Genomic DNA, 25,094 nt, shown 5'->3' on the forward strand with positions numbered 1-25,094 from the left:
AATGGGTGGACATCACCATCATGGGTAATCTGCAACATATTTCCCATTTTTCCTGTTATATACACAACATGGATTTTTTTTTTCCTGAATATTCTACAGGTTGCTTTCCCAACATTTTAAGATATTTTGGTAGGAAAGCCGAATAACACACAGGAAAGCCCTGCAGCAGCCTTGGGCACATAGGTGAGCAGTGAGCTACAGCTCCGCCCTCCCTACATAGCTTTAGGCCATCCACCTTTGTCAGCAGTGCATTTCCAATTCATGTATTTTATTTCTGACAATCTATTTTTATTTCCCGTGTCAAGATAACGTCTTTAAAATTCAGTTTTTGCATTTACATGTCACAGAAATCAAACATCAGCAAATCATAAACAACAAACATGGAGAAAACTAGCAGCATCAGTCCTCTTGCGAGAAAAACAAACAGCGGTAACCAATCAAGAGTCTACAGGTGTGGTTGGTTTATAGTGTTCAATATTCTTATACATATTTCAGAATGATTCGAGATTTGAACTTAACAAAAGGGTTTGGTTTACTGTTAAATTATGTCATTTAAACTCAGTTTTAAACACTGAACTTTGACTTTGCAGTTCATCTGCAATGATACAGCACTATAGACACGCTACGTGGGCTATTAACCAGAATATGCACAGACTGAAATGGACAGGACCATGTTTATCAAGGGCGCAGGTTATTTGTGATATCTCCTAAATTCCTGACTAATAGTCCTGTTTGAACTGCACCAATGTGACATGTCAGAGAGTAAACGGAAAGAAACACGGAGCTGGAAAATTTCATTGACAGCACGTCTGACTACAAATCTCGGCTGCAAAAGGAGTATGCCATCTCCACATACACATTCATTCAAACAACACAGCACAAAGCTTTGTGGTTCACATATATCAGGAGCAAACCTAACGTTTGTACAGCACAAGCGTTTTCCTGCCCTGGAAGTATTCACACATAGAAGAATGTGTTGTCATTACCAGGTTAAAATGGGCTTGTTACGAGGTTAGACAGTAAAAGAAGGAGGGTTAGTAGATTAGGGAAAGAACTGGACAGACTGGATTTACCTCTACAGCTGCAACCACACACAGACACACAAAGGAGCAAACACCCACGCACCGAGATAAAGTCATTCAAACAAAGCTGTTCCACCAGTTTGAAGTTGGCTGTTCCAGTTGACTGCCAGCTGACTTTCTGACACTGCACTCTGTCATTTGGTAACTATCAACACAGTATTACTACAGCATGTTGGTCTTGTGACCAGAGAGTCACTGTTTACTTTTTAGGCTGAATGTCTACCACAGGTGTAGAGCAGGCTAACCTGTTAGAACTAACTACTGACAGTTACATGAAAATAAATTTTAAAAAATTATCAGCAAGGCAACTAAAAATGTCAGCAAATTTCTTTTTTTTGTAACTTTTCTCTATTCTGCCATCAATGAGAAGGTACTTATGCCGTATGACCACCAGGGGGAGCAGGAATCACAGCATCAGAACAAACTGAGACTCTTGAAAAGTCAAAAATATATACAGAACTGCCACATTTGTTTCTTCTTTCTTTGCATTTTTCCAGCCAAATACCACAGATGTTGTAAAATAAGAGAAGAATTAAAATAAAAAAAAAAAGAAATTAGAAATCAGTGTTTCAGGCAGCAGGTGCAAAACAGCTGCTCTCCCCAATGATCCCACCTGATGTGTAACCATGGCACCCACCACATAGTCATTGTCAGGTGTATAGAGGTGTATAGCTGCCTGAAACACACCATGTCTCATCCTCGCACAAATGTCCACACGAGATCAAAAAGAGTGCGCACATCAAAGCGAAAGAAACAACTATGTTACCTAGCTTTGCAGAGTTGCTCAACATCACAGTATCTGCTGTGGGAAGTGATCCGTTTACCATAAAACAGGGGGACAAAACACAGTGTTGCTGAGAAAGATATAGTATCAGATTTCAGTGATAACGCTGGCTCCAGGGCATCAGACAGAGCAAGAAAACAGAGCAGATAGGAATTAAAGATTACATGTTCAATTGAAACCTGGATGATTCATTGCCTTTTTAATGTGTGGTGGCCCTGTTAGCTTTGGTGGACATCTCTGAAAAGGTGTGAACACCGGATCAATCATCCACATGATGCCAACACCAGGATAAACTGCAGTGACTAACAGTAGGTGACTAATGCCCTTGCGATGAATTGGAATATATTTTAAATGATTTCAAATTACTAACCATCTGCAACTGCTTGCAATATGATTTCATTAAATAATTGAAATGACGTGAAAAGTAGTGATTTTTATGGCACACATTAAAGCCAAAGAGCTAGTGACTCAGGTGTAGCCAGCACTGTTCCCATGGGAAGGAGGCAGTGGGGCTGTGGGTAATCGTTTACACTTGTCTAGTGGGTGGGGAGGGGTGGGTAGTGTGATGTCATAAAGCCTCATAAATTTTGCCCACACAATCTCCCAGTGCATCCGGTAAGAATTCACAGGGCTTCACTTGTTCCACTGTGCTTGAAATTCTAGTAAATATATTAAAACTGAAACAGTAAAATAAGAAGTACATAAGCATTTACAGCCTTTGCTCAATACTTTGTTGAAGCACCTTTGAACATGATGCTACAAGCTTGGCACACCTGTTTTTGGGTAGTTTCTTCCATTCTCCTTTGCAGACCCTCCCGAGTTTCGGTGCATAGCCAGCCATTCTCAAATCTCTCCAGAGATGTTCAACAGGGTTCAATGTTCAGAGTGGTCCCAAAGCCACTCCTTTGTTATCTTGGCTGTGTGCTTTGGGTCATTGTCCTGTTGTAAGATAAACCTTCAGTCTGAGGTCTAGAGCACTCTGGAGCACATTATCATCACGGCAGCATTGATCTCTCCCTTGACACTGACGAGTCTTCCAGATGCTGCCGCTGCATAACATCCCCACAGCATGACGCTTCCACCACTATGCTTCACTGTAGAGATGGCATCATGCAGGTTCCCTTTCTAGACATTACATTTGGCATTCATGCAAAAAAACGTTCGATTTGTTTAATCAGGCCAGAGACTGTAGTTTCTCTACTCTGGCCTGGAGTCCTTCTGGTGGCCTATAGACAATTCCTTGGACTTCATGGCTTGGTTTGTGCTCTCGCATGCACTCTTAACTATGAGACTTTATACATTAGGTTCCATAGCTAACACTGCCAAATCATGTCCAATCAACTGAATTTACCAAAGGTGGCCTCTGAACAAGCTGTAGAAACATCTGATAGGTGATCAGTGCACACAGGATGCACCTGAGCTCAAATGTGAGTGTTATGGAAAAGGCTGTTAATACTTCTGTGCATGTTACATGTTTCCTGTTTTGGTTTTTAAATAACTTTGCAAGAATTCCATGCAATTTTTTTTCACTTTGTCACTATGGGGTATTGTGTAAATAAGGCTGAACAGAACAAAATGTGGAAGAAGTGAATGCATCCTGGATGCACTGAATATCAGTAAACACAGAAATACAGTGCCTCCTTGCACGCAAAGTGGAGCCTTGAATGTAAAACAGTCTGCAAATATGAAATCTGCAGAGTACTTCCAACAGGCTGAACTGATTAAACAGAGAACATGGTGGTGCAGCAGTTTACTGCACTGCAAGGTTTAAGCAACGATGACAGCAAAAGCAGGCAGGTGTAATCATAAGCACATGTCAGTGAAACCTTTGTGGTACGGCCAAGGCTTTATGCACAAACATTTTAGAGTTCAGATAATATTTTTTTTCTGCCTACAAGGAAAGGCTGAATGAAAATGAGAAGAGATAGAATAACAGGACAGTGTGGCAAATAAACAAATACAATGTGCAATCAGCTATGCAAACATATTCTTTCTCGCAATCTAACACCGACTTCGACTCACCCTATCTTTGTCATCCACCACATCGCACAGCATATCATCCTGGTCCAAAATGCCACCATCGCCATGTTCCAACCTGTTCACCTGAACCCAGTAGCTGGGGTCCTAGGAGAGGAGAAAAAAAAGGGGGTTAAAGTATAATCTGTGTAAAGAGATCACCTCGATTTGTATCATATACAATCAGGATTTGTAGCATTATGTACGTAAAGCCATATATATTATAATAGGATTCCCAAACCAAATGAATTAGGAGCTTGCGACTGTAGCAATCAGCTGATCTGATCACCATGTGGTTCATATCATGATCCAGTCAGCTGGCACACAGGAGCTCTGACATAGTTATGGATTGACATCATGATAGCGGTTATGAAATATTATAATCCCCTGCTGGATGGCCTGCAAACTAAGCATATGGCTCACATAATTTTTCATGTCAATGTAGAAAAGGGAATGCATGTGATTGACAAGGATCATCCACCCTCTTCCCAGTCAATGAATAAAAAAAACCATTGCCCTTGTTTGCATATTTTAAAATATTTTTGCAGGATATCAGTATGCAAACAAAGAACCCGATAAAACAGCACGGTTTATATCTATAATCCTGCTTGCTTTTTTGTTTTTGTTGTTTTTCCTTTTCTTCACTTTGTCCGAGAGTATGAGTCAGAATTGTTGTCTGAAAGCCCCAAAAGTGGAGCATTACAGCCTTCACTATAACTGTGCACTTGACAGTCAGATAGCATTCATTAGCATTTTTATTTTGGGTTATTACAACCTAACGGACAACACCGGGAGATGGGAGGGAAGGAAGGAAGGAAGGAAGGAAGGAAGGAAGGAAGGAAGGAAGGAAGGAAGGAAGGAAGGAAGGAAGGAAGGAAGGAAGGAAGGAAAGAAAGAAAGAAAGAAAGAAAGAAGAAAGAAAGAAAGAAAGAAAGAAAGGAAGGAAGGAAGGAAGGAAGGAAGGAAGGAAGGAAGGAAGGAAGGAAGGAAGGAAGGAAGGAAGGAAGGAAGGAAGGAAGGAAGGAAGGAAGGAAGAAAGAAAGAAAGAAAGAAAGAAAGAAAGAAAGAAAGAAAGAAAGAAAGAAAGAAAGAAAGGAAGGAAGGAAGGAAGGAAGGAAGGAAGGAAGGAAGGAAGGAAGGAAGGAAGGAAGGAAGGAAGGAAGGAAGGAAAGAAAGAAAGAAAGAAAGAAAGAAAGAAAGAGTTTAAAAAAAAGTAACCAATAATACAAGATATTTTTAGATCCAGCAGCAGCACAAGATAGTGTGCCTGTGGGTACACAGGTGTGTGAGCGTTCCTAAGGTCTCTCCAGTAGTATCTAACAGTGGGTGTGTGGAGCCACAACCCCGCACCCCAGGACCTGAAGCAGGCATGGAGGAGACTCAGGGCCCAGTCCTCCAGAGGCCCTCCAGGGCATGAGAGCCGCAAGCAGACCACGGCAGGGACAACCGCGGCCCCCACTCAAAGAAAAGTAATACTAACCTCAGATTATTCCTAACTATTAATATTATTATGCCTTTTTCAAATGCAGACCACTTCTCCTGCACTATTCACTGCATCAGAAGAATTATAGAAGCAGTTAAGTCGAGAACATGGACTAAATTTCAAGCTGGATGAAAAATTGTATATTTATACAATTTTTATACAATTTTTAGAAGAACTCAGTTACTGCACTACTTGATTTTGACCTTGTATATGTATATTTGTTTCTATTTTAAGTTTTTTTCAGTCCAAAGTAAAACTAATACCTAAAAGAGAAGGAACACATGTTCTTTCAGCTTCCTTTTCAACTAGTAAAAAACTGCTGTTTCATTATGCTCCATAATTTAATGAAATACAACATCTGTGCACACAGCATTGATAGAAATACAGAAGATTTGGTGTTTGGCAGCTCCACCATCCTCTAAAACTACAATCATCAAAACACGAAATGAGGGAAAATGTTTTGGAAGAATGGCGAAACGTGCATTTGCTCTGAGAGACTTCCAGACGCGTGGAGAATCAACGCCAGGGTGCACTGAAGCCGTTTTGGTGCCACGTGTTGGGCAGGCACCTTAGATTTATGTTAGTTTTAGCTTTAACTGCCAAGCTTTAGCTAGCTAGGCAGATGTCTCAAGAAGAACTCAGTTACTTGATTTTGACCTTGATTCAGCAGTTTTAACAATTATTATGCATTCCTATGGTTTTTGGCAATTTAAAGCTTGGCAAATGTAGTTACCTCATTTTGACTGCACAGCACTGTGTAGGCTGACATGGAAACAAGCTATGTAAAACAGCTTCACATGACATGACTGCGGGTTTGTGTACAAACAACCTCATGGAAGATTTCATGTTTATCTGTACTGGTTTAGCTTACTTCGAAATCAAAAGCTTTGTCTTCTTCGATCCGTGTCACCCTCCCACATTTTGGCTTTGCCCAGTTCATAGCCTCCAAGCATTGGAGCATGATAGCTCAGCCAGTCAGGAGGGTAAGGAGAAACCACTGAGCTCAGTGATCGTCCTTCCTCCTTCGCTATGTTATGAAAGAATCTTCTAACTCTTTTGTCTGGATTTTGTTCTCACCATTTCCTTCTCTCCGCTTCCCCACTTATGCATTCCCTCCAAACTGAGCTGTCTTAAGGACTGTGGTTAAATGCCTTCATGCACATCCTTGTTGTACTGAGCTCCAGTGCGGTACACCAGGGAAAATGGTCCAAATCATGAGGGGAATGACTGTGTGGTATTTTTCCTTCCTTTTGAGGTTATTAAAAGGGAAAAGATGGCGAGTTCATCAAGTTGCTTCCAGATGACAAGACAAAAATACGTGAAGGCTTCAGAAGATAGTTGCTATTTTATTAATGGCCAACACAATAAAATCAGTTAGCCATTACAGAAAGCAAATATAAATGTATATATGGACTGTGTTTAAAATTAATCCTTATGTAATAGTATAACAATAAAAGCAATTATAAAACACAAACTTACTGCCAGCATTACAGAGCGATAAAGAAAAAATGTTGAAATGTTGTCATGCTGCTTGTCCTGTTCCAGACTTGTTGCTCAGATGGGATTATGGGGAACAAACATAATTCTGAGAGAAGCTCAGCTGCACAACTTAATTCCAGAAATACTCTGAAGTGATGAGGAAAAAACTGAGTCAGACAAACAATTTAGATTTTCCTTACAGTTACACTCCAGCCTTGCATCACTGTTCTTTGGTTCATCAGAGCCACATTTCTTAAATCTGTGTTTTAAAAAGGGTTTGGTGTAAATACTTCGATCTCAGCTAAACTCCAGCTATGACATGGCCTCACTGCTTACCTACATGTAAGCAGTGAGAGCTCTTAAGAAGACACGGCTGGTCATGTTAACCGTTCAGCTCACGAAAAACACAACTAAATGGTGAAATCCCCTGTTTAACCTACTTCTTAGTATTACTTCTCTTCTTTCGTTCTGCAGCCCTGCGCCACAGCTGAGAATATACAGCACCGCATTAGCAACTTGAGCGTGGTACTGACGTATTTGGATTTAAACACCCTGTTATTTTTCCTTTAATGATGTCTGACAGTGTCAACGATCTGTCATGCCACTGAGCTTTTCGTGAGCCTTCCCTTAAACGCCATCACTTATACTTAAGATTTTCTGTGTTCTCTTTTTACCTCAAAGCGAGAAACAAACAGTTACTTAAAGTGTAAAGACTGGTATGCAGTAAACTGGTATGCCATCATGGACCTTCTGTAAGCGAACCACTAGCAATCCACTATGTACTTGAGCAAAGTGGTTTTATTATGTATATCCCATTTAACAACATATGGGCTCGATCAGATTTTGAACTAGAGACCAGAACATTTGGTCTGCGGACAATCAGAAGGAGCAGGACCTTCTACAAAGAAAGCATTGTGAGCAAAGTAACAACAGTAACAACAGCTAAGGAGGATATCCACAGAGTTGATAAACTGATAGCACGCTCAGCAGTCAGCATCAGCTCATTTTGTTACCATGCTCTCTGCAGCTAAATTAGCATGTCATCTCAGACTCGCTCTAGCATTATGTGATAACATTGTTATTCTGTTTCATTATATATTTTTCAGTACACATTTTTGTGTACTTAGACAAAGGTGAGAGTTAGAGGACCTAATTCAAGAGAGTGGAAAGACTATTTGCCAAATAGGTTCAGGAACTCCTTCCATCCAGAAGCAGACAGAATCTTTGTATCTCGAACTATGCAAAGCAAAGTTGTTCACATATTCATTTGACTTTAGAGAAATTCAATGGGTCAAAAGAACAAAATCCATACCTGCAAAAGTACAACCACAATTATGAAAATGTTGGGAAGCAGTGAAAAGAAAAACAGAATGCAGTACGCATCACTGCAAAGAAACAACCAGATGAACGTTTTGCTACTAATTAGGTTCACTGGCAACAAATCAGTAACATGATATGATAGAAAAAAAAAAAAAAAAGGAGGCAGAGATTTTCAGAAATTTAAAACAAGTGTCCACAAACTGTCAAACAATTATCATATGATGTTCATTAACGTAAAATTGTGAAAACTTTGAATATCTCATCAGATACAGTACATAACATCAACATCTGAGAATATGGAGGTGCATTACTGCCTATGGAATTGAAAGGTTGCTTATCTTGAAAGGCACCATCAATCCTAAAAGGTATAAGCAGCTTTAGGAGAACATATGCTCCTGCTCAGATGTCTTTATCTGAGAAGGCCTGCATATTTCTGCAAGACAATCCAAATCCCTTTATTGCATCTAGTACAACAGCATGCCTTCATAGTAGATGAGTGCCAGTGCTAGAGTGGCCTATCTGCAGCCCAGACCTTCAACCAAATGAAAATATTTGGCACGTCATAAAATAAAGAATACAACAGAGAAAGTTAGCTGCCTGTTAAGCAGCTAAATTCTCTATACAATCAGAATCTCTACCAAAAGGCAACTGGTCTTCCCGGTTCCCAAACATTTACAGACTGTTGTTAAAGGCGGTAAGCTTTCTATAACTTTCAGTCACAGGGTGATTGCACAGTTCATCTGGTGAGAAACAAACTCTTTCCAAACAATGATGGTCCGGGTTAGACTGACTGTAATCACTCTCAGATAGATTGGCAAAGGTTTGCCACCCAATTCAGAAACACAGACGGGCTGCCAATAGTGCCAACATGTTGCAATCAACCCAAGTCAGTCTGCACCAATTAGCAAAGTTCTTCTGCAACAAATCTCTTTGCAATAGATGATCTGACTCAACTGGTTGTATTCGAGTCATGTTTGCATATCAGTACAAGGCTGGTGAGCACCTACGTCATCAGTTAAATCGCCATCCTGCAGTTTTTTTGTGGATGACTTTCTGAATTCCTGTTTCACATCCATGAGGTTCTGGGCGGATTCTGAATCTAAGTAGTCAATGTGAATCTCGGTTTTGCAACAGACAGCAGCATGTTTGTTATTTCCACCAATTTATCACAGTTAATCACCATATTATCTCCAACAGATTGGATGTAATTACCAACTTGACCTCATTCAATCACAAACTGATAGCAGACTAGATTGCAAGTTCATTGCCCAGTCGCAGTAGCTTCATTTTTGCCACTGTGTCCAACCTCTGTTCTCCTTTTGAAATCTGAGGCATGTATGTCAACAAAAAGCACAGTGAGAAATGCAAACAGGTAAGGTTATTATTAACTTGTAGAAACCTGCGTATCATGTGTTGAATGGTTGCAAGTTACATCACTGTCTTGGGAAGTGTGACGTCTTTTTTCCAGTGTTGCACAGACTGAGGTTGAAGACAAAAGGCTTCAAGGGTACACGTAAGTCATGAACAAACGAACCTGAAGCCCTCGACTGTGCTTCATCATTTTATAACAGAACTAGGATTCTGATGCACATAATTTGATAGTCTTTGGGATCACCAGGTCACACTGAAACCACAAGATGCCAGATGAGACTCATAAATATGACACCTGACAGGTATTTCAACATACTGCAAACACTTGGGAACACCAGGCATTGCTGGCATTATTGTATTACAGTAATACTATCGCTAAATGTTTCCTCAGCAAGTCTCTAAATTACTGTCACTAGAGTCAAGAACCCGTGAAAAGGAAGTTACACTACAGAATGAGGAGAACCATGAACTTTCTTTAGGTAGCACTGCCAAAACCAACATTTGGGGAAAGCACAGGGTATTCAGTTTCACTTTAATGATACAATGTAGCAAAGTAAGTATAACGAAAAATAGGCCCGACCTGCTAATCAACTTTCATAAGCACAACAGGATTTAAACATGATCCCTGTTTTGTCGAAGAGGAGACTCCAAGGTTTAAAATACTTTTTTTATACTTAGGTAAAAAAAAAAAGACAACAACTTACAAATAGTAAGAAAATTTATTTTGATCGATTTCTTGTAACAAGGCTTCTTGGCAATAAAACTCGTTACTGACCAAGATTTATAGGCCCATTATACTTAATTTGTAATTGTGGGTTATTTTGTAATTCTCATCTTTCAAAAACCACCTGATTTTGTCAAAATGGTAAAATCACAATCACAATGTGGTTGTGTTGGTCATTCTGGCATGAACGGCATGCTCAAGCTGATCCCACAAGTGTTCACTGAGGTTGAGGTCAAGACAGGCAACTCCATCTTCTCCACTCGAAATTCTGGAGGTAGCATTGATGAACCTTGCTCTGTGGGTAGGGATAGGTACCGGTATCCGGTGCCATCATGGCACCGGTTTTGACATAAACGGTAGTAACCAGACCGAAAAGCAGCGCACATTTCAGTGCTTTGTTTTGGTGCTTTTTTTCCTGAGCTGTGATACACTTTAGATTCTAGCCAATCATTTTACGTTTCCGAGGATAGTAGGCGGGTCCAGGTACGTACATTCTTTTAGAGCAGAGCTACAGATTAAAATGCTCAAGGCAAAGTGGTCAAAAGTCTGGCTGTACTTCACAGCAAAAGATGCAAACTCAGCAGCCTGCAACAAGTGCTTTAAGGTGATACTGTCAAAGGAGGTAACACCTCAAATCCGATGAAACACCTGGCGACGCATAGCGGTTTTTTTAAAGCCGAGAAATGCACCGTATTTGATAGCTTGCTGCGAGACCTCACACCGAGCGCATCTACTGCGGGTGTGGTGCCTGTTATCGGACCCGGAGTTAGCAACATCCCCCAAACACCCGAAGAGTAGAGTCCTGGCCCCTAGCCCTGCCAGTGTAGCAGAAATGATGACGGATGGTGATGGCAGCAGCAGCCGTTCTTCTCTGCGTGAGTAGCTTAATGTTGTTCGTGTGTAATTTACGTTGAGTAGGCTAACCACGTTATTACATTAATGCATGTAAGGTGAACTAGCAAACACTGTCATAGTTACATGTGGCTGTCTTCTTGTTTGATGGCAGATACTCCCTTCACCCTCGCAAAAAAGGCTAAAATGACCAAAGAAAAAGTGGGAAACAGCTAAACATGAGAAGTTTTTGGACAAAGTTTGTGTTTTTTCCATTGTTTAAGCACTGCTTCCAGCCAAGAGTGATACCATATATGCCCCATAGCTGCAGAAAAGGCTAACATTGTTATCTTTTTACAAAAAAACAGCTAAACATGAGAGGTTTTTGGACCAATTTTGTGTTCTCCATTCTTTAAGCACCGGTTTGAGCACCGTTTAAGCACCGGCACCGTTTCAAAAGTACCGGTTTGGCACCAGTATCAGATAAAACCTAAACGATGCCCATCCCTATCTGTGGGTGTAAGCCGTGTCATCTTGGAGGATAGCGTTCACTCCCAGATTGCAGAAATATGGGATTGCCACTGATTGCAGAATCTCATCAGGATAACTTTCTGCATTGAAATCGCCTCCAGTGATGACAAGCCTTCCCATGAAGGAAATACCGCCACACACCACCACACTGCCTCCATCAAAAGCTGTTACCCTATTAGTGCACCAATCAGCGAAGCGTTCTCTGTGCATTCTCATGGGCAGAATTGAGAATCAGTGATAATCAGGGCCCAATCTGGCACCTGATTATCAGCACCTGGGGTATCAGAAGCTCAAAACAAATCAAAAGAAGAAAAAGCAGTTTGGCAACCCACACACTCAACTTTGCTGCTCAGCTAACATAGCCAAATTTAAGGGGAAATAAACAGACTTTCAAATTGTTAAAACAAAGAAATAATCAACCAAACACAATTTTGCTTAATTTTTGTGCTTTAATCAGATGTCAACACATGAATATTGCATTGAGCGCCTGTCCCAGTGCCCTGATTAACCACTTTTGATCTTTATTCACTCACACAATGAGTGACATGCCGCCACCCTACTCCGATCAGATATCTCCTTCTGAGATTCAGCCTAAAAAGGTGAGAGACAGAAAACACAGAGGCTGTTTGTTGTCTGTGTCACAAGCACACACACCCCCACACACTTGTGACATAAGTCCAGACAATAGCTTTCTTCACCCCTCTATCTGTGTCTTTGTGCTGAAGTGAATTGCCTGTTCCTGTCAAAGACCACACAAAGACTTGTGCCCTGGAGGAAGCTCGTGGTGAGGGAGGGTGGGAAAGAAGGAGCATGTGCCTGTGTGTGTTTTATGAGTGCTACATTAGCTCCTGGAAGTGTTCCTATTCCCACAGGGGGAAATGTCACCGTCTAAATGGGCTTCTCAAATATCCTGGCCAACAGTAGGACCTTGTAGCGCAACAATAGCACATCTGACTCCAGCCCAGAAGGTTGAGTGCTCAAATCACATTGTGGTAAAAGGTTTTTGAAGTCAGCCACCATCAGCTCACGTTAGCCACACAATAAGCTTAGAAAGTAGGATAGCTCTGTACGCCACAACTCCAAAAATGCAAACAACACTTTAATTACTTTGCATTGGGGAATGTGGAGCATTTGGGGAAGATCCCTCACAGGCGGCAGAAGTATGATGTTGCATTTTCACAAACCACAAACAGCCAGAGTTTACGGGACAAATGAAATGTGACCGTGTGTCTTATCTGCTAAAGATGGCATCTGCTGTGTAAACTGAGAAAGTGAGTGAGATGTGATGAAAGTATGCAAGCAGCTGCCAAAAATAGGAGTCACAGAAAAGAACAACAGTGCGTTCATTATCTTATCACAGTTCTGCAGGTGCCGTTCAAACACAAATCGCTCTGCAGCAACATTATTCACTCTGATCTTTGTCTTTATATTAAGTCCATGATTCAATTACAGTTGTAGTGAATGCTTTGACGAAGCTGTGCAGAAGGGCTGGCCTTAAGAGATCTGCTCTATGAATCATGATTCTCCAAACAGATACAGTAAGGGAAACTTCACAAATGCTGAATTTGTAAAGTTAGCTCATTTCCAAAGAAATGAACACCAGGTTTGTGCACATCTCAGGAGGGATTCTGGCTGACTCTTCTCTAAAACCTTTAGGTTAGCTTCAGAAGGTCTGGAGACTGACAAGGCTACTCAGTGACCTTAATGTGCTTCTTTTTCAGCCAATCCTTTGTTGCCTTGGCAGTATGTTTCGTGTCTTCAGTGTTTTGGCTGATGGAAGGAGAGAAGGAGGTTCTTATTCAAGGTTTTACAGCAGCGGTCCCCAACCTTTTTTGCGCCACGGACCAGTTTATGCCCGACAATATTTTCATGGACCGGCCTTTAAGGTGTCGCGGATAAATACAACAAAATAAAACTAGTACCGGTACTGAAAAAAAGAAAATTTATTCATAACACACGTGAAAAGACCCAGGAAAACCGAGTAAACGATAAAAACAATAACAAAATAACGCTAAAAACCGATAAAAACCCTGAAAACCACACATTTCACACCTGAGCCTCAACTCTCACGGCCCGGTACCGGTCCGAGGCCCGGGGGTTGGGGACCGCTGATTTACAGTATACCCAAACCATTGGTCCCTCAGTGCAGTGAAGTCGTTCTTTACCCTTAGCAGGAAAAACTAAGTTTTTTATAAGTAAGCAAACTTATAAATTCTGCAGGGAATCAAATAATTATTTCCCCCTGTAGATGAATGTGTGTGTAATCACGTGATTAGTTAGCCTTATAAATACAAAACTTTACATTGTGATGCTTTGTTCCTAATATTAGTAGCTCACTGCTTGTCCACCACGCTGTCTTCTGATGTCGACGTGTATCCAAGTTTGATGCTAAGTTGTGTCAAAGTAGGAAACTTTCATTTCAATATAGCGCCTGCATGACTCCTTCAACAAAACAGACCACATGCCAAATTCTGATTCTTCACAAATTGAGCAGGGATACAACATTTAACTAATAAGACTTCAGCTCATGAAGTGTGCTCATGCAAATCTGTTTGTCTGCCATGCTGAGTCATTCATTTGTGCTTGACTAGTCCAGAAGAAAGAGCCTATAGCTTAAAAGAATCCCCAAATCTTACTAAACCTTTGGAATTTGTGTGTAATATGTTTTATGGTTGTTTTTGACAGTAATCTAAAGAAGAGAATAATAATCATAAAATATGCAGGCCAAATATGACCCTGAGGCAGATGAACACTTCAGTGAAAAGAAAACTGTAAACATGAAGCAGTCTTTGTACGAGTAAAGGAAGGAAGGCAGGTCGAGTTTCCATTTGGCTGGTTTATCTGGGAAGGTTACCGTAAGCACTCAGTGGGGTCAATTTGGAGATAAACACATCTTTAGCTGTATTCAGGCTTATTTTAGCCACAACGGCCCCTTGGCTATTACATCATAGGAAGTGGTTACACATTTCAGACACACATTAACCTGACTCTGTCACGCTGCAAGTCATTTATGAACAATGGAGTTAACAGCACTTTGTTTTTGTTTTGTTTTTTAAAGGGATGAGCATCGTATAAAAACATATTTCTCACCAAAAAACTCAGGAATTCATTAAAAGATAATGACACATTCCCCACCCTTTCACTCTCTGACCGAAGGGCTTATAGTCTATGAGCATTAGGCAGTGACCTCTGACCTCTGGGGTACAGACCTCCCTTTGAATCACTAAATGAGCCTAGTGGTTCAACCTCTCAACCTCCAACTCTTACAGTTTGGGCTCTGTAGCACAATAACTGCTGTGATTTATAGTTAGCATGCTTTCCCCAGTGACTAACAAACATTACTGTCACACTTTCTGCTTCTCTTGCACACACACAGACACACAGACACACACACATCTCCTCAGCTGCTTATCTTTCCATGACCTTTAACTGTTTCTGTCACGATAAAGTAAAGCAAATGCAGAATAAAAGATACAGAACAGTAATGGGATACTGTCATGACTTAGTCGCATGTAGTGCATGGGTGTGTATTTGGGGGGAAATTAAAGGTGTTTCCAGAGGTGCTTAGTATCTTCCTTTCTGTGCATTTCCCTTTATTCTATAGCCTGGAATGCCTTTTTATCATTAACATGTCCTTGTCTGTAATGAAGGCTGAGAAGTGGGTGTGTCGATGCTGAAACACGCCTCAAAGGACGCAGCCGTTGAAGAACGTGTTCAAATGAAAAGCTAACACAATCCTTACATAAGGTTCATCAACACCAAACATACTAAGATTACTGATACAGGGAATAAATGTGGATTCCTGTCACTTCTATTAAGGTGTGTAATCATCCTCATATGCAAACTAACAGATGTTTTTGGCAGCTCTGCAGTTCATGTTGTCCAGTCAGAATTTCCCTGTGGAGCTGACACTGTTAAATCACACAGGGCTAAATACTGGGTGTTTACGAAAGCATTCTTCAACTCGAATCGACTCGCTGGTTAATTTGGCTGGCTGTCATTATACTTTGGGGGGGGTGAGACAAATCCTTTCCTGTGGGGGTTGATTTTCCAGTTTAGTTCACCAGGTTTGTTTCGGTTTACTAAAATAGACCGAACAGGGCGTAACAATTGCCTCCAAGAGGAAAATCGCAGCGTTAAAACTGTTGCTACCTACAGCCTGTCTGTGCGGAAGCAGACTCCAGTCGGATAAATAACCAGCGCTCTGATGGAAGTCTTACTCTGGTATTCCTCTGAGACAAAGTCACCTACAAGGTCTGTGCATTATTGATGTCGGCTTCCAGAGTACAACGCAGAGAGAAATATGATAACCCAATGTCCACGTGCAAGGAGACCTGAACAGTCTGGAGTCCTGCTGCAAAGTATTATTCAAACCACCGTATCCAGCATGACTCAGAGAACTCAAAATGAACGAAATGACTTGAAGTACTTTCATTGTATAATTAAGGTTTAAGGAATATTCACGTATACATTTTAGGGAGTTCCAGACATGATAATTCCAAAACGTTCATAAAAGTTTCTTTTATGTAACATTGTTTCCTAAAGTATTTATTGCACTCCACCCAGATGCAGCAAGAAGAAAGAGAGGGTTGGCTATCCACAGAGACACAAACAAACAGGAGGGGTGAGCTTTTGTTTGAATGCCTGTTTAAGTAACACTTAGAGTTGTGCATTGGTTAAAGTCAAACATCAGGAGAACAAAAAAAAGAGAGAGAGAGAGAGAAGAAGATGATGCTCAGTAGTTACGCGTGTCTGACAATTTTCTAAATACAACTTTACACTGAAAAACAAAAAGACCACATTAAGCTTAAATGAAACTACATAGCAGGTTACACACAGAGTAGAAGTGCATTTAAGAAGTGTAACACCTAGTTGCTCAAGTAGGGCTGGGCGATATGACCCAAAATTCATATCTCGATATTTTTTAGCTGGGTGGCGATATAAGATATATATCTCGATATTTTTTTAAAGCCATAAGTTAAGAACAAAAAGAGAGTTCTTAGTCACACTGTGTCCCAGATGTCACACAGGCATTTTTATTTACATGCAGCATAGATTTACATGAAGAAATTACTCAAAAATAAATTATGAGCATTTATTAAATAATAATGCTCCATAAATAAAAGAAAACAATGTTGTTTTTGTGCATAACAAAAAGCTCATAATTGTGCAGTCAAAATGTAAACTAACAGACTCTGAGCATAATAACAAAGACAGATTTCACAGCTGCTCTGTTCCCAACTTCTACTGCGTGACTGACAGCCTTGAGTTTGAAATCCTCTTTGTAACCATGTCTCTTAACAGGTGCCATTTATGGTCCTTATACACACACAATATGGTAATATTACGTTGAAGCACAGTACGTATCACTCCGCGAGGCTCCAGACTACGGTAGCCGTAATGCTCCGACAATCCATCAAGCGCTGCAGCTCAGTAGCTTACCAAAGTCATACTAAAACATTTTTTGACAGATTACTGAGCGCCGTGTACCACCTAAAATCGGTTCGCGGCCATCAAGCACAACCAGAATTCATACATAAGGCGCGCTGTCAACTTTTGAGAAAATGAAAGGATTTTAGGCCGTGCAGCCCCTGTGGGCTGCATGTCGTTAGCGTGTTTAGCTCGTTAGCGCGGTTAGCTCGCTAACACGTTGACCCCGTCCAGCCCCACAACTCGCTAACGGAGATTTGCCGTGTCCATCTTGTCCCTGCCAGCAGGTGAAACTATGGGGGAGGAGGGGGAGTTGTGTTCAGTGAAGGAGAGGCGAGGCCGAGTAACGTTGCGTAGAGACAAAAGTGGACGAAAGAGAGGCAAACGTGTGGCTCCACAAGTATAATTATAACGTAACATAGACTATATCGATATAAAGGATATTGTCACATCTTATATCTCGTATGAAAATATATCGATATTTTTTAAAAACTCGATATATCGCCCAGCCCTATGCTCAAGCAACTTTCACTTAAACTGAACAAATTTCATTTTAAAATATTCTCTTCAACGTGAGTTCTTTGACTGGATCTGCTGAAAAGCATAAACAGCATGATTGATGTCTTTGACTAAACAGTTTTTCTGCTCTGCACTGAAAGATTGTCAGCACTAATGTTATATTGAGGCAAACTCTGCAGCCTAGTGACACAGAAAGCCTCCGTGTACATGCGTGCACGTGTACTACTACCATCAGTTCTCTAGTCTCATATTGTAGTTGTGGAGAAGAAAGGAACCAGAAAAAAATATCCTACTGCACCTTTAAGTCAAAAGCCTGGCCATTATTTAGTCAAATGACACCTGCTCTTTCTGATTAGTCTGTTTGGATAAACCTCTGCAGCTTCCCTCTCTGTGTGATTTGCTTGAGTAGGGGGTTTGTGATCCCTAAGCCTTGTTTCTCCAGGACTACAACTGCATCCCATCACCCCTTTTAAGTGCAACGTGGAAAGCTGAGCATCTGGTCTGCATAAAAAAGCAGGTCGGGGTGTGTGTGTGTGTGTGTGTGTGTGCGTGTGTGTGTCTGTGCCGATCAGACATGCTGCCTCATGGCTCAGCATGAGCTGAAACTGCCGCTGTGAAGGTTTCACCAACAAATAAAAAAAGGCATAATGTGAGGATCCGATTGTGCAGCTTAATAATTGTACCCAATTATCATCAATAATAAAAGTCCATTTTCAGACAGGCTGTGGCAGTGTTTGAGAAGCAGGACGGTGGTTTAATGACAGAACATCTCGGTTCATTTGAGGGACTTTTTTGAACCAGTCCTATGACTGTAAAAAAAAAATAGCTTAGGAAGGTTAGGGCTTCATTAGTGAACAGGAAGCAATTTGAATGTAATATCTGATAAATAAGAAAAGCTCAGCTGTCATAAACAGCAACCTTTTATTCGGTGAGAAAGACAATACATGAGTGTAAAGCTAACATGTTGGCTCGCATCAGCACGTCACATTTTTACTGGCATGTTTATTAGCGGTCTGTCTGCAGTGCCAGGCAGGTAGCGTGATAGGGCAGCTAGCAGGTTTCAGCCCATCTGAGACAGGGCTTATTAGCAACGCACGTGGACATACCTTACACACGACATACCTTACCCATGACTTGGCAAGAGACAAAATCTGTCTAACATCTATCATAACACTAACATGAACATTTTATCTTTTGACTTTTAAAACATTTGATTGCATATAAACTGTTATACAGAATATGGTTAAATAATGCCTGCTGGTTTTAAACCTAAAGTAGGGATTTAGCATTACCACCCACTCTTTTAAAGTGAATGGTAATGCCACTACCCAGCAAACATGCCCATGTAAATGGTAAATGGCCTGCATTCGTAAAGCGCTTTTCTAGTCCTTAAGGACCCCAAAGCGCTTTACACTACATTCAGTCATTCACCCATTCACACACGCATTCACACACTGGCGATGGCAAGCTACATTGTAGCCACAGCTGCCCTGGGGCGCACTGACAGAGGTGAGGCTGCCGGACACAGGCGCCACCGGGCCCTCTGACCACCACCAGTGGGTCCACAGTGGGTAGTTGTGGATGAACTGTCAGGCTTTGTGGTCAGGGCAAACCCACACTTACCCCATGTGATCCCCAAGTGCATGTACCCACACAGGGCCCACAGCAGGTTTATTCTTTGGGGCCCCAATATGAGTTTTCACAGTGAGTTATTCCAGTGCACATTGGACCTAGCAGTTTTGTGGGTAACCAACTGTGGGTTGCCCATAGAAAACCCATGTGGAGCTCATGTAGGCTCGCCAATGAAGAGCCCATAACAAATTTGGCCTTTTGGGTCCCATTGAGCAGTAGTCCCCAACCCCCGGGGCCACAGACCGGCAGCGGTGCATGAGGCCGCGAGAGTTTAGGCTCGGGTGTGAAATTTATGGTTTTAAGGGATTTTCTTTGGTTTTTAGTGTTATTTTTTTATTGTTTTTATTGTTAACACAGTTTCCCTGAGTCTTTTCCCACCGAGAAGATGAACGAATCAAAACATCAGTAAGATTAAAGTTAAACTGCATCTTATCTATATATGCAAAACAACAATTTTCTGGTCCACATTTCATACCAGCTGGTGGGGATAATGCACTATGGGCCACATGTGGTAATATGTAATATGGGCGCTGGGTGGGCACGTCACTGTGGGCCATGGTACCAACGTGAAATATGGTGCACTTCCAGGTCCCAGTAGGGGACCAGAGCCCTGGGGGAGATGTGTCATGCAGGCCATCTGCTCAGTCTTGGATTGAGAGCAGTTCCAGTCACATTTGGTGCAGATGTGAAATACTAATTATTGATTATGCATCTTCAGAGTTTCATTTTCTTTACATACTCTACGAGGTTCAGACATCAACAGAAAAAGATGCTTCATACATGAAAGTTAATTGAAATAAAGCAATTCAATTTTCAACTAGCAAAGCAAAGACTAAAGCTGGCAAGTTTCTACTAAAACAATGTCTAATACTGGCCAAAAAAATCCCTCTGAAGGTACACGAGTCAGGGCATTCCCTGCAAATCCAAGTCTGCTGTTTCAGTACAATTTGTTGAACACTCTTCGTCTACTTATAGAAACAGCAGTCAGCATAATTTTGGCGCACTTTTTGTTTATTATGTTCTAAGACCAGAGGTTTTGCTCACCAGATGGGACGTCTATATGCGCCAAGAGAAACACAGAGCACAGGGTGAATCACCGAGAACAGACAACCCGCAGCGGCAATGTCACGGCACACACAGCTCTTTCACAGCCGGCAGATGTGGAGCACAGAGAGTAGTGTTTTCAAAGATTTGTGTCTATGTGGCTAAAGAAGGAGGTGCCTTGTATCTAAATGTAGAACAAACATCATTATGTGCCACTTATTGCGTAGTATTTAAGAGTTCAGAACTCGTAGTGTCAAACTGCGGCTCACAGCTACCTACAGCAGTTATGGAAACAAGAGTTTAACAGGGTGCAGGCAGCTCATACGGGGGAATAGTCATTGTATCCATGTATCAAGTTTCTGAATGCAAAATATGACTGTAATCTGCATTTTCATATGATTTTTAGAGAAGAAAATATGACTATCAACCAGTCTGGCACACACACTTCACATCCCCACCCCTCCCCCAAAAAAAGGGATCGGTTTATTGAGTATGTCAAAATCTCAGTCGGTTCAAGAACAACATATGTAGATCAAACATTAAAATCCCTGGCATGTGAAGGCCAGCAGGAGGGAGAGGCAGCTCTTTGGTCTTACATATTGAAACACAAGCCACACAAGCCACATCTGTACTGCAATTGCTGGGCACAAAATTAGCTAAATTAGGTAAAGACCCTGCAATAATAGACACAAAACCCCAACAACCCCCTGTGAGCAAGCAGTTAGTGACAGTGGAAAGGAAGTTTAACCCTAATAGTTAAAAGTAGAGAGAGTGTCTGTCTCCTGAATCCAAACTGGGAGCTGTTCCACAGGCCCAAAAGCTGAAGGCTCTGCCTCCCATTCCACTTTTAAAAATACCCTAGGAACCACAAGCAACCTATGAAGGATGTGCTCTGGTTGGGGTGAGGTGTTTAATAAAAGATGGATCCTGATTATTTAAGAACTTGTATGTGCAGAGGGGGATTATAAATTCACAGGGAGCCAACGAAGAGAAGTCAGTATGGGAGAAATATGCTCTCTGCTTGTAGTTCCTCTCAGTATCCTAACTGAAACATTTCAGATCAAACGAAGGCTTTTCAGGGAGTTTTTAGAACAAACTGATAATAATGACTTGCAACAGTCCAGCCTAGAAGTAAGAAGTACATTTCCTCAAGCATAATTTTCTGCTTCATGTTCATAAAAAATTTAAATAAACCAATATTTGAATATATCTGAGGTCGGCCAATATCATCTCAGAAAATAAAAGCTCACCAACAGACAGCTCTGGCTCTAAGATGTTTTGGGACATGTTTTCCCCTAAACTAAAACGACTATTTATTCAGCATCTTCTATCAGTGCAATTGAAAATATATTATTTCGAATGAAGCATCTACCAAAGACGGTGTGGAAAATCCCCAAGATTTTAATACAAACATTTTAACCAGCTGAAGTTTCATTTATTCAAACACAAACTGCTTTTTTATTTTTTTTAATCGAATTGTCAGAAACAACAGGAAACTGCAGAGACATGCACACAGTAAAGACAGATCATTGTGCTTACATGTATAGTCCCCCCCCCCCAAAAGCCCCTTTCTGAGCATGAAAAATCCTGTTAATATAAACAAAGCCCAAGCTGCAGTATTTTAACACAATAAAATGCATTTATTCAACAGCAACACAGTAGCTTCAGACACAGGAAAAAGGGCAAAGACAGAGAAAGCTCATGAAAAGCACTTTCTAAAGGATCACTGTGGCAAACACCCAAAGTACACATCTGACAGTCTGAGCTATAGAGAGTACACAGTATAGCAAAACACCAAAATCCAGAAGAAGTTAACAAAGAACCAAAGAGCTGCCTAAAGAGAAAAAGGAAAAAGAAAATCCAGATGTGTTTATGGATTTGTAAGGAGCAGGGCTTCAAGTATTCTTGTACATTCTATTAATGTCCTGCCAGTTGTCAAACAAAGCTCTTTAATAGTGTGCATTTGTGGTTGATAAAAAGTGACTGATTGGACCAAAACAAACAAAGAAAGGTGGAAGTTGTGTGTGTTTGTCATAGTTATAAGCCTGAAAGTAAGTAGTGTAAGTTTAAGAAAGACTAAAAGAAAAAAAACATGCCGGAAACTTTTAAAAGAAACCGATTTATAGTAGGAGGTAATGCAGGCGAGCAACGAAGAAAGAAAGAAGCTTATAGATTTTCTGAGGACATAAACTCATATCAGTTAATATAAGGCTACGTTCACCCTGCAGGCGAAAGCGCATCAAATCCGATTTTTTTGACCCTATGCGACCCATATCCGATCATGGTGTGACAGTGTGAATGGGACAAATCCGATATTTGCAAATCCGATCTGGGTCACTTTCGTATGTGGTACTGAATCCGATACATATCCGATGTTTTAGAAAGCGACTGCTGTTTGAACGGTCAAGTCGCATTAAATCCATCTTTTACGTCACTGACACAAGACAAACGCCAATTATCAGCGCCCGAGAAGACATCGCGAACGCTTCCTGGCCATCCAGTGTAGATGTTAGTGAAACTGCTGGAAAGACAACGTTGGAGAAACGTGAACATTTTATTTGTACTGTATAATCTGCAGATTCTGACAGAAATCTGCAACTATCCTTTGAAGCACCGCTCCTCTCTTAAACAGCAATAAGGATCATTATTAGGTTATTTACAGTATTATGTAGATAACAAAATAACTTAAAGCAAAAATTGGGAAAGTCTTTATATTAAGGGCCATCAGTCAAACAATATTGTTTGGTCTGGGTCTAAACAGAGCGCGTTGTGTGTGACATCTTCTTTTGCACATGCGGGCCGCTTTGAGCGTTCACACTAGAGCGCGTTTGCTGTCGCATTTTATTTGTAGTGTGAACGAGCAGACAAAAAAATCGGATTTAATCAAAAAATCGGAATTGAGCATCAAGACCTGCAGTGTGAACGTAGCCTTAATGACAAAAACCATCGACTGTGACTGAGATATTGCTTTTACCTGAGCCTCATTTCTTTTCATACAGGCAGAACACATTATGTAAAGTCTACAGAGCAGTACATTATTAGGACAGTCATGATGTCTTGAACTGGACATATTTTGAAATCATTTTTCTAAATGAATGAAATCAAGCCAAAGCATCACAGACAAGCGGGGAAAATTATCCAGAATTTCAGGATTTTCAGAGATTCAAAGTGATGGAAGATTTGTACTTTGCAGTTAGGGGACTCTCACTGACGGGGCACAGGACGCAGGCAACACAAAGGAAAGGCACTCGAGGCTGAAAAGAGGTAACATCAGTCAGACATAGGAGAGAAAGTGAGAAGGCAGAAAGGAAACAGATCAAGGACAGAGGAAGCGTTCAATAGTTCAGATGGACAGAAAAGCACACGAGAGGTGGAAAAGAGGTTAAGTAGACTGCATGAACCTTGAAATAAAATGGGTTACACATCCGATGTGCAGGGTGTTATGTTGAAACATGGGAGCTTCATGCTTCTGCCGTAGTTTCAGACTGAAAGCTGTAGCTCTTTCATTAATCACGAGTTTTGCCTCTTTGGCTAGGAGCAATGGCTTGGCGTTTTTATGAAAACAAACACACCCATACAGTGTGAAACCCCACTCAAACTTCCCCTGCAGAGAAAATTGCACCAACTAGCTGATGCGATGTTCAATCCAAAGTCAAACTGACAGAGGTAAGAGGTTCTGAAAAATGTGCGGTGATGTGTTTGCAGCGGTAGCTTCAAAAGGCGGGATGATCATACTGTGGTGAGGTTAGTGCAAAGAAGCATCTGCAGAGATCAAAGCTCCACACCAGGGTTTTAACATGACTAAGCTCCTCTCTTTTATCCAATGCATTTAAAGGACGATGGACTTGCCTGACTAATACTGAACACTATCAGCACGTCCATTGATGGATTCCTTACATCCTAGAAGACATGCATATACTCAAAACACATCGATTAGAATAATATTTTTGTTACTTACTTACTGTTTTCACTTTTTAAAGAATAAAAACCACGAAACACTCGTCTGCTACAGTGTTGGCCATTGTGGTGTGATAATGAATGCTTCTATTTCTGTTGTAAACATTAAGCAGTGTTTTTTCATCTTTCATTATTTGCATCCAGACAAAAGCTTACTTAGCACATGCACTCAGTGTTGGGAAGGTTACTTTTAAAATGTATTCCATTACAGATTACAGAATACATGCCCCAAAATGTATTCTGTAACGTATTCCGTTACGTTACTCAATGAGAGTAACGTATTCTGAATACTTTGGATTACTTAATATATTATCATGCTGTTTACAACTACATGAATGTACTATTGCTGTGATTTATTACTGTTACTGAAGGTCCGCGGCTCCGAACCGTAGTAAAGGGACCTCTGGCTAATACGGTGGGTTCTGTGTCGGGCTAGTAGCTGAAAAATAGCTTTACTTTGTTGTCTGGGTCAACTTTGCTAGTGAGAGACAGAGAGAGGCGTTGAAAGGCTGCTCCAACGGAACTTATTGTTTTTGGAGGAAAACACGAACACAGTGTACAGTCGAGTCTTAATAGCTTACTTACAACTGGGCTCGTCAGGCACTCTTCTTGGCTGCAGTGGTTATTATTATATTTACATGCTTCCAGCTCCCGTTTTTGCTCGATGACAGCTCGTACTTTTCCTTTTTCTCCCTCCCTCGCTCACAGACACATAACGTGTATGGCAGTCCATTCTCCCTGCAGCACGGACTACACTGCCCATGATGCTACATTCTTTAGAGCTATACCTGTAGCATCCTGCCTATTAGCTTAGCACAACAACAACAAAAAGGCCTCTCTCACCCAGGAAACACGCAGAGAGAGCGTCACCCTGTAACCATGGCAACCATA

At 41.1% G+C, this 25,094-nt stretch overlaps 1 protein-coding gene and 1 long non-coding RNA gene across 5 annotated transcripts in view; both read right to left on the reverse strand.

Annotated features, from left to right (window-relative positions):
- Nucleotides 1-3,882, reverse strand: part of LOC146510978 (uncharacterized) — a 29,998-nt gene extending 26,116 nt beyond the window's left edge. Inside the window, exon 1 of the long non-coding RNA XR_014876131.1 lies at nucleotides 114-3,882. This is a non-coding gene — a long non-coding RNA (uncharacterized LOC146510978). The remainder of the gene's footprint in view (nucleotides 1-113) is intronic.
- LOC146510974 (partitioning defective 3 homolog) overlaps nucleotides 1-25,094 on the reverse strand; it is a 377,572-nt gene that overhangs the window by 333,694 nt on the left and 18,784 nt on the right. For all 4 annotated transcript variants that reach the window (XR_014876129.1, XR_014876128.1, XM_085172912.1 and 1 more), the window contains exon 2: nucleotides 3,889-3,990. Coding sequence is in view for 2 of the 4 variants with exons in the window: in XM_085172912.1 (XP_085029038.1) it covers nucleotides 3,889-3,990 (102 nt within the window). In the remaining 2 variants the exon portion in view is untranslated. The remainder of the gene's footprint in view (nucleotides 1-3,888; nucleotides 3,991-25,094) is intronic.

The sequence above is a fragment of the Neolamprologus multifasciatus genome, chromosome 9 (assembly GCF_963576455.1).
Source record: "Neolamprologus multifasciatus chromosome 9, fNeoMul1.2, whole genome shotgun sequence".
In the NCBI taxonomy this organism is placed as follows: domain Eukaryota; kingdom Metazoa; phylum Chordata; class Actinopteri; order Cichliformes; family Cichlidae; genus Neolamprologus; species Neolamprologus multifasciatus.